This window comes from Lathyrus oleraceus, chromosome 7 (assembly GCF_024323335.1).
Source record: "Lathyrus oleraceus cultivar Zhongwan6 chromosome 7, CAAS_Psat_ZW6_1.0, whole genome shotgun sequence".
NCBI lineage: Eukaryota > Viridiplantae > Streptophyta > Magnoliopsida > Fabales > Fabaceae > Lathyrus > Lathyrus oleraceus.
Genome location: NC_066585.1, coordinates 176,022,708 through 176,041,905, shown reverse-complemented (window position 1 = coordinate 176,041,905; position 19,198 = coordinate 176,022,708). Strand labels below are relative to the sequence as shown.

Below are 19,198 nucleotides of genomic sequence, written 5' to 3'. Positions count from 1 at the left end.
TAATCCAATTGCTGGTGTGGCATTGTTGAGTAAAGTCTCACTCACCATCTCCCTTCAGCTTGTTGGTTTGGGCTTTTTGGCCTAATTTTTGCTACATGAACCCTCTCCAAACATTGCACCCCTGCTTCCATAGCTGGTTGACAAGTGTGGGCCTTGCCTTCGGCCTTTGTTGTCTACACCTTATTTTGCTATCATTGCACCCCTGCTTGAGTTTCATTTTTTTCCTTTTATTTCCATTTTTTATCTTTAACTTTGTTTGATATTTTTTAGTATTTGTTCATGAATTGACATGGAAATTAATTGTTAGAATTTAATTAATTTTTTACATGATTAGTTAGTTTGAAATAATTGAGTAGATTAATGCATGACTAATTGATTTAGTTAAAATTAATTTGACATGGTTTAATTCTTGATTAATTGGAAATTATTAAGAACACATGTTCTAACCTAGTTTATATGATTAGGTTTAGATTGTAATTGCATGATAATTGTTGCTTACTTGATTGGATGTGATTATTAATTCTTTCACGTTTCGATGTTAGTTCTAAATGATTAGGGTTCTAATTGGTGGAATTAATTTTGTTCATGAATCTCTTAGGTTTATTTTGATCTTGTAAATCATTTATTTCTTGATAGAACCTTGATATGATTTTCTCTGATTATATTGCACCTTAACCATGGCATGTTCCCTTAGACTTACGTGTTCAGAATTTAATCCCTAGGGTTTTCCTAGTCTTTATTTCTTTGAGCATGAATTTTCAACTGATTTTCCCCCGATTGATTCAGTTGATCAAAGTTCGCTTTGATCAATTAAATCCTTTGACTGTGCATATTTCCCATGTCTATTCAAGTGATCAAAAGTCACTTGATCACTTGATAAGACCATTTTCTTGTACTGGATACACTAGATCTCAAGCTATCATCAATTTCAAGACTTCCAATTCAATACAAGTCAGATATTAGAGACAGACTGGATTGCAGCTCAAGCACTACAAAGTTTCAACTTCAACATTCGTCAGTTATGATGAAAATTGCACGTCATAAGCCTTAAGTAGTAGAGAAGGGATGAGTGAGAGCATTCATATCCTTTTTCTGAATATTTTTAGGTATATAACGAATGACACAGTTGCTCATCGTATTCACCTCTACTCATAGCTTTAGTGCAATTTAAATCGAATAATTGACAAGTCTTTCTACATATATGAGGGATGCAGACTGGAGATCAAGCTTTCAACCTGTTAGGGTTTCTTTTCCCCTTTGTTTTCTTTGTTTTAGTAAAACTAAAACCAATTTTGTGAATAAACTCAAAAAAAAAATTAAAAATACGATTAGAATTGTACGCCACGAGCCTTAAGCAATGGAGAAAGGGTGAGAGGGAGCATTCTTATCCTCATTCTGAATATCTTTGGGTACGGGACGAATGACCCAGTTACTCATAATATTCATCTCCATTCATAGACTTTAGTACTATTCAAATCAAGACTTTCTCTTTAGAATAAAAGCAAACTCAACTCATCAAACTTAGTTTTTTCCTTTGGACATCATTTTCCGTTCAAAACCTTTTCAGAAAGGACATGTTACTTTCGTTCTACCGTGAGCGGAGTTTAAGCCTCCATGAGTGAGCATACAAGCAATGTTTAACTGCTAGAGTATCATCCAAGTGCATCCATTCTATCATAAATAAATAAACGCTTAAGTCTCTCATGCTCGAGCATACAATCAAGTTGATTGTAGAACGTGAACGTTAACACTGTTCATTAAAAACAATTAACGCGTCTGTATTTTCTACCATGAACTACGGAGATCTGATTTCCTTATTGTACTATAAGGATACGTAGGCATAAGTTCCGCAATTCTCAGCGAGCATATTTATTTATTAAAACATTTTTTCTCCTTTCACGAGTAATCTTTAGATAGTAACACCCCTCCGAGCATAGAGCAATCAGAATGGTTCCCGTTGAGTACAACGAATGTTAATATCTTCCCCTTGCATGACCGACTTCCTTACCATGTTTTCTCTTCCCTCGAGTTTTATCGATGTTTCCCTTTCCTTCAGGAAAAAAAAGTTGGATGGTCACTTTGTTGTATCTTTGAGTGTGTGTTGCGCTCAGGTATATTTTACGTAGCTTCACCTTGTATATAGCAGCGTTCACTATGTTAAACCAACACTTTTATTAGATGAGTTTATTATGTCATATTTGATTTGAGTGTTTTATCAATCCCTCATTAACTAAATAACCTTTATAATTGGATTAGTATTTTCTAATATAAAAAATTAAGTTATTTTAAGAAACAACTTACATTGATCAAAGTTTATCAAACTTTCTTCTTTACATTTTATGCAACTTTATCCTATTTGAGAGTTAGAATTTGATTTAATGTTTGTAGTTCTTCAATCAACTCTTTATTCTTTACTAGTTCAATGAACTAGTAGAGAATGCAGTGTTGGTTGAATAGTCACAAGCATTGAACTCAATTCTAACACTTAAAAAAGTTAGCGAGATACATAAAATAAAAGAAAAAATACTAAAAAACATTGATCATTGTAACATGTTATTCTAAATATAACTGAATTTTCAAATTATTATTTTCTATATCATATTGAAAGGTTATATGTTTAGTGAGTAGTTGATGAAATAAGCATTCTACAAATATAATAATAAACTCAAAAGAGTATATCACCACGGTTGAAAGCTAAAACTGTAGTGAAAAATTGTTTAAACAGCAAAAATAGTGTTATTGGGTATCGAATTCAGGACCTTTATACTTTTCACTATGATTATAAAATAATTGTAGTTATAGATAGCGCACTTTTCAATTTTCTATCACAGGCAATATACCATAATTGTAAATAACTCACATACAATCACACTCTATCTCACAACGGCTGTTCAACCGTGAGGGTAACCCTTTACGAACCGTTGTGAAATGTATTTTTCCTAGTAGTGTTGATTTTAACCACCTTTTTATTGTCGATGTGGTGCAAGAGTTTATCCAATTTGAATTTTAGAACAACGGGGTATCATTTGTAAGCCTAAAATCAACCGAAGAATTCACACCATTGAAATACACAAATTTGAAATAACAAATTTGAGATATTAAAGTATTTTTATTAACATATGGTGCATATTTATATAAATTTTAATTATGGACAGATAAAATTGTTGATGCAATCACAACCCTACAAAAGTGTCAGCAAAATATCAATCATTAAAAATTAACCCGGCCGATTTTTTCAAGTGTGGCAAAAAATTTGATATTTCAAAATTTAAGAAAACGGTGAAAATTACCATAATGAATTTTTGAAAATATATGTAAAAATGCATACTTAATTTTTTGTATGGCTTACCGGATTTTTAGCTTCTAAAAAAAATTCACCGTGTGCTTAATGACAAAAACGATAAGGACATTTTTAATATTACGAAAATATGAAGGCGTTGAGTATATGACTTTAGAGGTGTCACCAAAATTCACCACAAAAAACGATCATAGCATATAACACTGCTATTGTATTAGTTGAAATAGGGTTATGAATTCTTCTTTTCTAATAAAAACGAATTTTACCGTTTTTTCATTGGATTTGATTAATGGTTTTATATTAAATCAATTAAATGTTGAACACCTAAATAGAAGAAAAGGGAGAAATTTCATATATTCAAAATATGAATGAAGAAAATGTTTTACTTATAAACATATTTAGTAAATAAAAAATGGAAATATTTGAAAACTATGTTTTTTCTTAATATTTACTATTTATAATTTAAATATAAATTTATTAATAAAATATATTTAAAATATAATTATTTAAGGCTTAAATAATTGTCTAATTCTATAAGTTAACGAATTTTTTATTTTAATCTCTATAATTTTATTTTTTCAAAGAAAAATCCACACATTTAAATTAAAAAATGAGATATAGAAATCTAGAACAACACATAATAATTACAAGAACCAAAAAAAAAGGATGACTATATATATAAGAAAAAACGTAAAGATTAAAATATATAATCTATTAAATACAAAAATGCATACTTCAATTCAGTTTTAGAAGCCTATAATCACAAACAAAGCAATAAAATCAATGCACCCAAACGTGAATGAGGAAGCATGCAGAATAACAAGTCCAACAAAAATCTTAGTGTATATAGATTATAAAGTTTAACTAGATTAAATTTGTGTATTTTGAATGGGGTAAAAAAAGTCACTCCACAGCAATTCAAAGTTCTCTCGTGCCAACAACCAAGTCTCAATAAGAAATAAGACAATAGACCGGTGCAACTTTCACAGTTTGTCACCAGTCAAATAGAAATTTATTGGATTAATATCTTTCCCCAGTTGTAAAAGATCTAAGATGGAGAATACAATAATACTTCAAAACATGCCCGGGGCAGTTACATGCTCAATGAGGATCCAGAGTTCTTTCTGCATTCTGATAGCATATCCAGGTAAAACTGGCATTTGCTAATATCACTTCCGTAATTGTTCAGGCACTGCACAACCACACAACATAATCTAATCAACATGAGTAAAAAATTACACTAAAATTGTAATGAACATGAGGAGGTATGATTGGTTTAAAAGACAACTAGACAACCGCAAATATAGATATTTCATTAACATGACAACACCAAGCAAGTGCTTGTGTAATAAATAATGGCAGACTCAAAGTGAGCAGAAAGACGGGTATTCCTCACTCATTATCAGGTACTTATTCAGAAACCCCATGTGGGCCTAGTTGTTTGGATTTCCCATCTCGTAGAAAACCCTTTTGCTACGCTTTACCCGTCCATAAACAGGACAATTTTATTTCTAAAACACACATATCATGATGCTGCTCAATTAAAATCCAAGAATGTCAACATTACAAAGAAGCCAAATAGGACAAGGAGAATAAAGATGAGGCTAATATCAATATATACGTAATAAAATAGTAACAAAGATCAACAGTGCCAATACAAAGGCAGAGTAATACAAAAAGTATCATATGATGTTTAGCCAATGTAAAATTGCCATCGGCCACACAAAAAAAAGACAACAAATACAATCTTTACATAACACAATTATATAATTAACATCATAAATGCCAGTTGAGTTGCAAAAAGAATAGAAACTGGATCATATCAAATAATAGCAGCCTGTTATAGTGCCATTGGTTTGAAAAAACACAGGACAATATATTATACTAAGTGGAAAAAAAATCTTCCAGGGTTGTGATTAATTTGTTATTATTAGACATATATTCATTGTTAAACAGCAGACTAAATATTTAACCAAAACTAATAATAAGGAATTATCAAGAAATAACAGAACTAGGGAAAAGACATACATCCTGGAAAGCCTTTGAATGGATATTGCATGCATCACCACCAAAAGAATTGGCCGTTGGTGCAGGGGCAGCTGCAGCAGCCTCATTAACGACAGCTTCATGTTGAATAGTTCGAGGACCCATGACAGCATCCACAGCCCTGTGTGCCACAGCACTTCCAGTGCCAAAAGCCATACCTGCAAAGTATTGAATATTTAGTACCAAAACGAGAACGTGAATATTGCTACGGATCTATATGGCAAAAACAACTTAGTTTTGCTTTACATACCTTGAGCTATGGTAGAACCAATACCACTAAGCATAGATCCACCACCATTCTGAGCATTAGCTGGAGGAGGAGCACGGTTGACTGAACCAAAACGTTAAGACAATGTCATTAGAAAATATGTTGTCTTGGATGATAATAATAACAATAAAAAATTAATATCTTGTTCGAGGAACAAAAACTGTGTCCTGCTTAAAGCTTTGCTGTTATAAGCAAAGTTAACACTGCATTATAAAAATCAATATCTTGGTGTTTTAAGCAAAGTTAACCCTGCTATTAAATTGTATTAATGCATACCGGGGGCAGGGCGTGGTGCAGCACGTGGAGCTGGACGAGCAGATCTTCCTACAGTAAGAAACAAATCAATAAAGTCACATAAAATAAAGTAGAAGGCAGAGCAAATTTGGTACAATCATTAGTTTACCCAAGATCTTCAACAAATAGCTCACCATATGATCCATATTAAACTAAGTTAAGAATGCAAATACATTTGGGCTAAACTATTGAGTTAAAACAAAAGAAAACTAGACTACTAAACTATACCTCTATAACGTGCATAACATGAAATATTACTCCAAGAAAATTCATAACTTGACAAAAGATGGATCAATCGTTTCACACATACACGTTAACAGGAATAAAATCCACAATTTTCCTAAACAATCATCAAAATCCGGAAGAAGAAAAAAAAACCCTAGAAATCAATGGTGGACAAAAACACAGCATAAAAATGGTAGGAGATACTACTGTAAATATGATAGGAATCAAGCACGAAAACTACAAAAAGAAGATCTGAGAACAGAACGTTACCACCGGTGCTACGACGGGCCATGGATGAAGTTTTAGGGCAAAGCGGCAAAAGAGGGCAGAGGGGATTTTTAGAGGCGGAAGAAAACGAGAAAACTTATAATTGAGGATTAGTTTGTTACAGGGTGTCTGAACGGTCTATTTAAACCCTAGAAACGATTGAAATGGTCTATGAGGACGTGTCGCGTTCTCGTTGGCATATTCGGATCTTACTCGAACACTCTGGAATTGAATTCGTTTTACGTATTCGCCAAGTATATGTTATTAGGAATTAGGAATACTATTATCTTGACACATTCTAGAAAATACACAAGGCGTACCTGGTTAATAATGCATTAAATAATTTATGGTCGGTTTTAGCTTAAAAAATCTATTTTTTCTTATATTTTAAAATATTATAAGTATTTTAATATTTGTTTTTTTTAAATTGAAAAACTAGTTTTGATATCTTAAAATATAAATATATATATTATTAAATATCTAGACATAATTGAATTCACAATTTTTTTTTAAAAGTTATATTTAAAAATAAAATAGTTTTAAAATTAAATGATTTTTTAAAATTTTAATATTTAAAAAAAGTTTTAATAAAATAATGAAATATATAAAATAACATTTTAAGATTCAAATCAAAATTCCATTTGAAGCTTTTATAAAAAGTTTTCTTGTAATTTTTTTACATAAAATGTTAAAATACTAATTTTAGATGTAAGATGCTCCGACTATAAAAAGTTTTCTTGTAATTTTTTTACATAAAATGTTAAAATACTAATTTTAGATGCAAGATGCTCCGACTTTCTTTTCTTAATTAGTTTAGAAAGATAGTTTTAAACTTACTATTTTAGGAAAGTTAGTTGAAAGGTGGTTAAGCAAGGTTGTCAGTGGAGTTAGTTACACATGCTTATCACCTATATAACCTTTCATATTGTATCTTTTGATGGAGTTTCTATGGCTTTTTGTTCAAATTTCATAGCTTAATCATGAGCAATTTTAGTTCTTAACATGGTATCACACGCCATATCGATCTACCTATTCTTCTTCATCTTTTGATTCCTTCTTCTTTTCACCTTTGATCTTTTGTTTTCCATTGTTCCTTCTCCTTGATCCTTATTATTTTTCAACATGTCATCTCGTCTTGATCCTTAAGCTGATGTTACTAGTCCCTATTGTGTGCATCCAAGCGATGGACCTTCATCTGTAACGGTCACACCAGTTCTTGAAGGATCAAGTTATCACACATGAGTCTGATCTATGCGCAAAGCTTTGGGTGGAAAGATGAAGTTTTAATTCATTGATGGCACAATATCAGTTTCTGAAGATGATTTTGATCCTTCTTATCGTGCATGGAATAGGTGTAATATGTTGATTCAGTCATGGCTTATTAGTCTTGTATCTGGATCTATTGCATAATCTATAATTTTCATGGAAAATGCATTAGATGTTTGGAAGGATCTCAAAGAAAGGTTCTCACAAGGTGAACTTGTTAGAATCTCTGAATTACAACAAGAAATTTACAATTTGAAACAAGACTCTAGATTTGTTACTGAATTTTATTCCAATTTGAAGATTCTTTGGGAAGAACTTGAGATTTATATGCCTGTGCCAAATTGCACTCGTAGAGTTAGATGTTCTTGTGAAGTTATGAGGCAAGCTCGAAAAAATCAAAATTTGCTTCATGTTGTTAGATTTTTAACTGGTCTAAAGGATAATTATGTAGTTGTTAGATCTCAAGTATTGCTCATGGATCCCTTACCTAGCATGAATAGAATATTTTCTATGGTTCTTCAGCATGAAAGACAAGGCAATTTTGCTCCTGTTGAAGATTCTCAGTCCTTAATCAATGCAATAGGTTCCAAGAAACCATATTCTAAGCATAACAGTTTTGTTACTCCTTCTAACACTTCAAAATCCAGGGCTTGCACACATTTTGGAAGAACTGGCCACACAATTGAAGTTTTTTAATCAAAAACATGGCTTTCCTCCACAATTTGGTAAAGGTTCCATGGCCAATAATGCTACCACAGTTGATAGTGGTGATGGTAGTTCCACTACTTCAGCTCATAATGCCAACAATGGCTCTTATCCAATTACTTAGAACCAGTTTGAGACACTAGTGCATTTCCTTCAGAATTTATCCATTAGCCGAGGTAATATCTCTGCAGTTTCTAACCAAGTTGGTCATCTTCAGGTCCTCCATCTTTGTATAGTGAAGGTAAATCCTATTGCCTAGCTTATAAATGTTGCTCCTACAACTCCTGGATCTTTGATTCAGGAGCTAGTGATCATATTTGCTCCTCTTTTTCCTGGTTTCAATCTTACAAAACTACTCATCCAATAAATGTTACTTTCAAATGGCCAAATTGCATTAGCTAAGCATGTAGGTTCAGTCGAGTTTTCATCTCGTTTCATCATTGACAATGTGTTATTTATTCCTGATTTTTTTGTCAATTTAATCACAATCTCTAAATTGTGTAAAAATTCCAAGTATAAAGTTAGTTTTACTTATTCTCATTGTTTTATTCAGGATCCCATAACAATGGAGATGCGGTACCACTTGATCCTCAAATAAAAGCACGGTGATCATCATGCTACCCTCCATTATTCACTATGCACTTTGCTTGGCAATGCTCAATGGCATTTTAGATTAGGACACATTTCCCCTACTAGGACGCAGTCCTTTCATACAACTTTTCCTTTCATTGTTATAGATAAAAATGTAGCTTGTGATGTCTGCCACTATGCCAAACATAAAAGGAATCCTTATCATTCAAGTTTCAATAAATCCAAACAAACTTTTGACATTGTTCATTTTGATATTTGGGGTCCTATTGCCATTAAATCTCATCGTGATCACTCTTATTTTTTTATTGATGTGGACGACTTCAGCAGATAGACTTGGATCATTCTTGTGAAAGCTACGTCTGAAACAGGACAAAATGTTATCAATTTCATCAAAATGATTTAAACACAACATAATTCTCACCTTAAGACCATTAGGAGTGACAATGGACCTGAATTCATTATGCCTCATTTTTATGCTTCTGAGGGCATTACTCACAAAACCAGTTGAGTTAAGTCCCCCCAACAAAATGGAAGGATTGAAAGAAAACACCATCATATCCTTAACATTGCCCGTGCCTTATTAGTCCAAGCTAATATCCCTAAAATATTTTGGTCTTATGTTTTCACTCATGATGTTTACACCATAAATAGATTTCTTAGTCGTATCTTGAATAACAAGTCACCTTGCCATATGTTGTTCAAAGAAGTTCCTGATTTACATGTGTTAAAGGTTATTGGTTCCTTAGCATGTGTTACAACCCTTCGATCACATAGGACCAAGCTTGATTCTAGGGGCAAGAAATGTGTTTTCTTAGAGTTCAAGCAAGGTACCAAAGGAGTGATTCTATTAGACCTCAACAATCATGACATTTTTATCTCTAGTAATGTTGCTCATCACGGGCATATCTTTCCCTATAAACCCAATTGGAACTATTAAACAAGTTTGAAACTTACCACTGCTCTCAATGATCTTACTCCTCACATCCCTGTCATTCCTAATCTTAAGCTTTTGCCCCTCACACCTGATCCTGCTCATGTTCTCAATCCTTCACAATATGATTATATTGCTGGTGAAGACCAACCTATCCATATTCAACCTGATGAAACATTTCATCTCACACCTGAGCCTGACATTGTAACCTTTTCTTATAGTTCAGTTATACCTAGTAGAACCAGAAATCCCACATCTCATGTCAATTATTATGTGTGTAGTTCTTCAAGTAATCAGTGCATGCCTTTCTCTTCAGATTTATACCATCCTATTTCCTCTTTTCATTCTTTTAAGTTTTTGTCTCGAAGTCATAAATATTCCAGCTATCATGTCACATTTAATTGTGAGTAAAACACTTATGAGGAAGCGTGAAAAGATAAGAATAGGTTACTGGGCATGGATTATGAATTGTAAGAACTAGCTATCAATGGCACTTGGAAATTGGTAGACTTGTCATCTAATGTCAATCTTATTGGAAGTGGGTGGGTATACAAGATTAAACACAAGGTTGATGGCACAATTGAGAGGTATAAGGCGAGACTTGTTTCAAAGGGGTACAATCAAGTATAAGGCCTGGATTTCTTTGACACATTTTCCCCTGTGGCAAAGTTGTCCATAGTTAGAGTTCTACTTGTAGTGGCCACCATTAAGAATTGGAATTTACATCATCTTGATGTGAATAATGCTTTCATGCATGGTGACCTATATGAGGATGTTAACATGAGTGTTTCTCAAGGTATTACATGTAGCAAGCCAAATCAGGTATACAAGCAAATCAAGAGCCTATATAGATTGAAACAGACCAATAGGAAATGGTATGAGAAACTCACATCATTGTTGACCAGTCTTGGTTATACTCAGCCCAACTTAGACTATTTTATGTTTACCTTATTAAGGAATAACCATATCACAATTCTTCTTGTTTATGTTGATGATGTCATTTTGGCAGGCACATCATTGTCTGAGTTTGAACATATCAAACAGGTTCTTCATAGTGCTTTCAAGATTAAGGACCTAGGTATTTTGAAATACTTCCTTGGCCTTGATGTGGCTCATTCCAAAGAAGGAATTTCCATTTCACATAGGAAGTATTGTATGGATCTACTAAAAGACACAAGATTGCTAACTTTAAAACTTATTAACACACCTCCCAATCCCTCAATCAAATTGTACCAAGACAATAGCAAACCACTTGAATATATCACAATTTATAGAAGGTTTATTGGCACGTTACTTTATTTGAACAATACCAGGCATGACATTACACTTGCTACACAACAGTTGAGTCAGTTTCTTCATTATCCAGGTCAATCACACTATCTTGCCGCATGTAGAGTCATTAGATACCTAAAGGGAAATCCTGGCAAGGGTTTGATGTTTCCTAGAAACTAAACATTGCAGATATTAAGATATTCATATACAGACTGGGCATGTGCATTGATTGAAGGAGATATACATCAGGTTACTATTTTTTCATTGGCCCATCCTTTGTTTCATGGAAAGCCAAAAAAGCAATAAACCATTACTTGATCATCTTCAGAGGCAGAGTATAGAGCCATTGGTTCAGCAACTTGTGAATTGATTTTATTACTCGATATTTTGAAGGATCTCAACATTACTTGTTCCAAGATTCCAACCTTGTACTGTGACAATTAAAGTGTTATTCACATAGCATCGAACCTTATCTTTCATGAGAGAACAAAACACCTTGAAATTGACTGTCATCCTGTGACAGAAAAGATCAAGAAAAAAGTCTTAAAGTTGCTTCCAATAGCCTCTTAAGAACAGCTAGTTGACTTCCTCACAAAGCCATTAACCACAAGCAAATTTCAGAATTTCATTTTCAAGCTTGGCATGTTAGATATCTACCATGCTTAAGCTTTAGGGAAACTGTTAAAATATTAGTTTTAGAAGCAAGATGCTCCAACTTTCCTTTCTTAGTTAGTTTAGAAAGTTAGTTTTAAACCTACTATTTTAAAAAATTTAGTTGAAAGGTGGTTAAGCAAGATTGTTAGTGCAGTTAGCTACACATGCTTATCACATATATAACCTTTCATATTGTATCTTCGTGTTTAAGAAAGCAAAAACAAATTTTCTACTTCATTCTTTCTTCTTTCGCAAGCTCCTTTCATGGAGTTTCTATGACTTTTTGTTCATATTTCATAGCTTAATCATGAGAAATTTTAGTTCCTAACACAAAATCATGTAATAAAATAAGATATTCAATTTTGACTTTGTAGTAATTTATAATATTGAGTTTATCGATTTTAACTATGTAAACTCGTAGTCATGTCGAGTTTGTAAGTGGTTAAGATTTTTATTTTTATTTTCTTCTTTTAAGCCCATTAGGTTCTATTTGGTTAAGAAAAGAATGTAGAAAGAAAGAATGTGGATGGAAAAAATCTAGTAAAAAGGAGATGATGTTTTCATTGTTTGGTATAAGAGAAAGTAGAAAGAAAGAATGAGAAAGATAATGGTTTGACATAAAAATAATAAATAATAAATATTTATACTTCTAAAATTAAATAAAAGACCTTGTGTTAAAGTTGAATATAAAAAATAAATATTATTATTTGTTATTTTTAAATAAAGAAAAAATGCATTAATTTTTTTCGCATTATTATTTTTATATTATCAATACATAATATAAGTGTAAATTAATAAATAAAAAAATTACCATTTTAATATAAATAAATAAAAGAAAACAATATGAACAGTATGGATCAAATAAAATTAGCCAACAATACCACTTGCAAGATAGCTAGATGGCACGTGAAAAATTAAACTAGTGTTCAATGTGAGAGAAGATAAAATAATGGGTATGAAATAAGAGCAAAGATACAATACTTGGAGATGAACTTGATATATGGTCTTTGTATTTTGAACAATATCGTTTGGAATATTAGAATTTTTAGCTTAGACATGAACTTGTTTAGGAGAAATTTCTTATTAAAACTCTATTTTTTTTATATATTTTAGCTTGGCTCTTTTAAGTTGCTTAGGCTAGTTGGGGTTTGTTGGAAATTTCTTTTTTAGCCTTTTTTATTTGTAATTGGATAAGAGTACCCCTTGTACTCTATATAAATGGATTCTTACTTTTAGAAATAAAACATAAATTCAAAACAGTAAACATAAAGAATTCGGCATCCACGACAATCCTTCGAGCAAGCAACATCCAGTACTCCTCTACCTGAGCATCTGCAATACCAATATAACAAAAAACACAACAACAAAAATGGGAGATGAGAATAATTTTATAGATGTTATCGGTGTATTAAATAACAATGATAATTTCAAATAAAAATTACATCAAAGTGAATATTAGTTCCCAACCACAATCAATTACAATACAAATGAAATGTTATGTCCTTCTCCTCCATTATGCATGTGATACCAAGGTTTAGATGTCAGAGTTATATTATTGAATTATCCATGCCTCTGGTTCCTCTCTAAATCGTGACTTCGTTGAACCGAAGTCCTACCTAACTTCGATATACACGAATGCATGAATGACAACAAGCAGCAATCACGAAAATTACTCAACAAGACAAATAACATTCACATCTCATTCTTAACAAGGTTCCTCTTTGAATCCACAATTATGCCAATGTAGAGACAACTTTGTAGTTTCTCTCTGAACTACTCAACTCAAAATATGTTATACAGTTATAGCTCAATCATATAACATTCAAGCATACTCATCGATAGAGAAAAATTATTATTCATGTAAGCCCGCCAACAGGATAAGAAAACAATTACTCACAGGCAAAGTCTAGCCTTATCAAAACAACTTTGAATTTATCGAATTACTCAAATTTAACTCTAACAACTCAAAATATAACATTTTTTGCTTGGCAGACTTAATTAAATAAAAATATTACTAAAAGAGAAGCCTTATAATGTCAAAAGGCTTCAAACTCAACTCAAGTGTATTATATACTCTCAACTCCAACTCTAAAACACTATAAAACAACCCTGACAACAACTATAACAACTCTAATGTAACAAATCTGACTCTTAAACTTATCAAAAAGGTAACGAAAGATCATTGAACTCAAAATTGCTCAATAACTCGTAGACTGGACAACAAACTCGAAACGGCGACACGTCGTCCGCCGAACTTCTGTCGAGTCGGGGCTGCCGCCTCCGTGCGAAATCGCGCCACACTATTGCATCATTGTACCACGTGCTCTCCGACCTTGCATCGCGCGCGCCCTCGCCGCCACCGTCGGGGCCTCGCGCCATTGCTGACCAGGCGCGCCATCATGTCATCGCCTGTCAGACGTAACCTCCCGCCACCGCCAATTTCGGCACGACCCCTACTGTCATTGCACTCTTTTTTCATCGGTAGTCCGTCCTCTTCTTGTTTTCCACCATTTTGTTTCTTTTGTTTATGTAAAGTGAAAGTTTAAGACTCTGTTGCTTTATTGTTTGAAAATGAGAGAGTGTTTAAGAGAGTGATTTGAGAATAAGATAGCAGAGTGAGAATAGAGGAGAGTGAGAGAGGAGAACGGAAGATGAGGAAAAAAGGAATCTAACTTTTTTTTTTGTTTATATCCCTTTTATTTCTTTTGTTTATTTTTGTTTTATTTTTAATAAAAGAGAGTGTCACACCATTTTATTGGTGTTGGATTTGAAATATGGAAGGATCATGTACATGACCCCCCCCCCCCCCCCCCATCGTTACAACTATGGGGTGACTTGGATCATCGTTTGATCTTGATCATGAGGCTCTAAATAACAAGATCTTATTGCCTCATGAGAATAGATCAAGACCGTCTGATCTTAATTAGACGGTCATGAGTGCCCCATGCCCCCATTTTTATTTTTATTAGTTTTTGGGCCTTAAGCCCATTTTCTTCTTTTTTTACAAGCCTTATATATATATATATATATATATATATATATATATATATATATATATATATATATATATATATATATATATATATATATATATATATATATATATATATATATATATATATATATATATATATATATATATATATATATATATATATATATATATATATATATATGCGTGTGTGTGTGTGTGTGTGCACCGTGAAAAATACAGACTCGCCACCAAATTTTATTTATTCCAAAGGATAGGAAAAATAGCGATAAAACCCCAAGAGAATGGTCTTCGCAACCAAGAGCGGATTCGGAAGTCGGTTATGCAAGGGAAATGTATTATCACCCCTCACATCTATCATACTCGATAGGAACCACTAGCTTGTATCAATGCGTATGGATGTTGTTTATCTGAATGTTACTTGCTATCGGGTTAAATGAGATGAAAGAATAAGATGGGAAAGAAAAAAGTTTTAAATTAGTGTGCTCGCCAAGGTTTCGAACCTTTGTGGGTATGTATCCTTATTCGTGCAATACAGAAGTTGGAGCTCCATGGTTCCGCTCATAAATGGAGTATGTGTTTGGTTGTGTTTAATGAACAATGTTGACATTCACGTTCTATAATCAACTTGCTTGTATGCTCGAGAATGGGAGCTTTAAGTGTTTGTTTATTTATGATAGAATGAATACACTTGGATTGAACTCTAGCAGTTAAACATTACTTGTATGCTCATGCATGGAGGCTTAAGCTTCATTCACTGTAGAACGGAAGTAACACGCCCTTTATGAAAAGGAAGTGAAATATGCCCTAAGGCAGGAATTAATTTGATTGGTTGGGGTTGATTTTAGACTTGGAGACAAGCATCTAACATTTGGCTAAGTACGACCAAGAATCTAAATACTTGCATCCTAACCACTCTTTTTCATCCAAGGGAAGTTTTGATTTGTGAAATGATTTGGCAAGCTTAATCATTGGTACTTAGAGGGAGACAAGTATTTAACCTTTGGCTAAGTACTGCTAACAATCAGAATACTCGGGATTTGAGAGGATAGAGGCATTCTAACAACTCTTTTTCTCTCTCAGTGCACCAGATTGAACTCGTTTTATTGTTAGATATTCTGAAGAGGAAGTCAAGTATCGGACCACAAGCTAGGTACGAACGATAACCCAAGTACTTGAATATTGTGTACAAGTACGTACACCTTATTTTTGCATTCCAGATTATTGAGAAAAGATTTTGAAAAGACATTTGACGTTGGATCAAGTGTTTGGAATTTATTGTGAAAAAGTGTGTGTGAAGAAGAATGGAGGTAAAGATAGAAGTAGGTTGATAAGAGATATGAGAATGATATGGATAATGGAATGAGATACTTGATGTTGGATCAATCACCCGCGTTGCTATGAAGTGAGTTTATTTGGAAAACACTTGATGTTGGATCAAGTGTGCTTTTTGTCTTTTGAAAATTGTTTTTTCATCGTTTGGTTTTATCCTTTTTAGTTAGCATGCATGGAAAGCTATAAAAGCATATGAATATAAGCTATTACACTTGCATGGGATGGGGGGACATGTGACCCACAATGTGGGATGGAACCATACAATACAAAAGGTAAAGTAATTGAAACATAAAAGTTACAATCCAAGCACCATGCCTAAAATAATCAATTGACATGATATCCTCAAACAATACAAGGCAAATGATGATTAAAGATCATAATAGGAAAGCATCTTGGATTGAGCTTGAAATATCAATGGTTCATGTAATCACACAAACAAATGGATTTAGTATGGATTAAAACTAGTGAGAATAATACATCAAATGGAAGCATGTTTAATGACATTTTATTAATTCACATGGGAATGCATCAATATGGGCAATTAATCATGAATAAACCAAATTATCAAGGTGGAAGAAAGTGACTCATACAAGGCATACATTTATCAAATTGAAATAAAATTTTAAATATATATGATATTCAAAAATTAATGAATCAATTAAATGGACAATTAAAACTAGGTCAAAAAATTAATCTAACATGGATGGATCAAATGAACCAAAGGCAATCAACATGGATTATGGATCACATTAAGAAATGGGAATCAATCATGGACAATCATGCAAATGATAAAATTTGAATTAAAAATCAACCAAATTTTTAAGTAGAATTTACACCTAATGTCAAATTATATCACATTTTCATGGTAAAAAAATATCGCAATCATAGTAAAATAAATGGTGCAAAATATATCAAGAAAACATACCAAAAAAACAAGAAAATAAGGTAATTAAAATGGGGTTTGGACTACCACAAGGGGATGCCAATCATAGCTCTGGCGCATAGGCCTTTGAACCAAGTCCAATCAAAATCATAAGGAAACCAGGGGATGCACAAGCCACCACATGCATTGTTCAGCAATATTGCAATAAGCCCAATACCAAGGCCTACAACATAATCAACCACATGGATAATTCAGCACATTCATAAAAATGGAAGGAAACTGATAGGGTGTACAATGATGTGGTCATGGAGTCAGCAACATGCAAATATGTACACTAAATGTGCTTAAATGAATCATAAGAAAACGCACATGCAAAAAAAAGAATTCAAATAAAATCCAGGACTTATAGTTCAAATCAAACACATATCTCCCTCCTCACTCAGTCCTGCTTTGTTACTCCCTCCGTCGTGCCAGAGGCAGTATTTGGCGGCGGAGGCTCTCTAAAATTCAAATAAACAACACCAATTCTTTCAGAATCAAGCACTGATCATGAAAATGCAAGTGAATCTTCTCAATTTCACAGGGGCGATGCAAATCGAAGGGGAGTCTAATGAACCTTAATTTAAGATTCTCAAATTAAATGGCAACGGAAGGGAATCAAGCCACCTCATGATGGGGCTTTGATTCCCCTCACGAAGACCTACATTATGGTAACGCCAATTTGCAAAATAATAGAGAATGATCGAAGGCTCACTAGAGTGCTCACCGATGTCAGGTAACGATTCTCTCTCTCTCTCTCTCTCTCTCTCTCTCTCTCTCTCCCCTTCGTTCTTCTCTTCATCTTCTCATTCTTCTTCTTCTGTTCTTGTTTTGAAACTTTCTTATTCGTGAGGTTGAAGGAGAGTTGAAGGTGATGAAAATTTGTTCTGAGATTGTTCAAAAAGTGAGAGTGAAGAGAGTGATTCTAGTGAAATATTGTGAGAATCTAAGGATTGAGTTTGGTGAGTGGATTTGAGAAAAAAATGAGAGGGATTGAGATTTTAGTTTGAGAGCAAAAAATGAGAGAGCTCTGAAATTGGGATGAGTTCTAATTATATAGATGATGATGATGATGATGGTGATATTGTTATGCTTCTGAGTTGGTTAGAAGTTTTTGTTACTATTTGTGAAGTTTGTTGCAATTTGTGTTATGATTCAGTTATCACCTTTTGTTTATATTATGGATTTTACAAGTGGTTAGAAAACAATTATGGGCAATTCTGAATTCAGTTAGGTTATGTGTATGGTTATAGGAGATTAGTTGTATAGTTGTTAGGTTTTGTGTTGTTAGAAGTTCTGAGGTTATTTATAGTGTTATATGAGTGAAAAGTTCTGTTAGGAGGAGGAGAAAGAAATATGAGTGTTTTTTAGTTTTGTTGGTTCTGAATTTAGTTTGTTGTTGCATTGGCTTTTTGCAGGTATGATTGAGGTTTAGATTTTGGAGGCATGCTTTGGATTGAACATGGTTATGAGGTGCATTAGATTGTTCTTGGATTCAGTGGAATGCTTTGAGTGATGCTCGATGGAATAGTTTTTGACTTGTCATGTTTTGGACCTTTGATTGGAATTGGATATTATTTATAGGGTTTATGTTTGGATGAATGCAATGTACTTATAAAATTGTATATATAGAAATGGATTTTTAATTGGAAATTGGCTGTAATGGTGAATGTGGCTTTGGTTGAAATGGTTGTGTAATGAAATGTTGTAAATGGTCAATTGGAAACTTTGAATAAATTTAGAATTTTGTATGAGAGTAAGTGTGATAGCCTATGTATGGCATTTAATGATTGAATGAAAATTTGGTTAATGATTTATTGGAACTTGGCTAGAAAGTGGTATTTGGATCAATGGAATGAAAACAAGTTAAAAAGTGGAAAAAAAGATATAGGTCCAAAAGGATATCCAAAATTTGGTCTGACTAGGTTTTGGACCTGGTCATGGACCAAGTTCCTTGGTCCAAAAGTTGGTTAGACCAAGAAATGGACCAACCCCATAATCATGCCAAAACAATGACACGGTGATTTGATGATGAAACCTGATAAAATGTATAGAAACAAGTATTTAAGGGTCAATAATGATGAGTTTAATTTGGTCAACTTGTTGACCAAAAAGTCAATATTTAACCAAAA

General features: G+C 33.0%; 1 protein-coding gene across 1 annotated transcript; it reads right to left on the bottom strand.

The window, feature by feature from the left end:
* Positions 1-4,115: 4,115 nt before the first annotated feature.
* Positions 4,116-6,627, bottom strand: LOC127100554 (uncharacterized protein C6C3.02c). The gene is made up of 5 exons (XM_051037779.1): positions 6,402-6,627; positions 5,889-5,936; positions 5,595-5,675; positions 5,327-5,502; positions 4,116-4,490 (listed from the first exon to the last, which is right to left on the bottom strand). Exons 1-5 carry the CDS (start codon positions 6,421-6,423, stop codon positions 4,392-4,394), a joined length of 426 nt encoding a protein of 141 aa, XP_050893736.1. The 5' UTR covers positions 6,424-6,627; the 3' UTR covers positions 4,116-4,391.
* Positions 6,628-19,198: the final 12,571 nt, after the last annotated feature.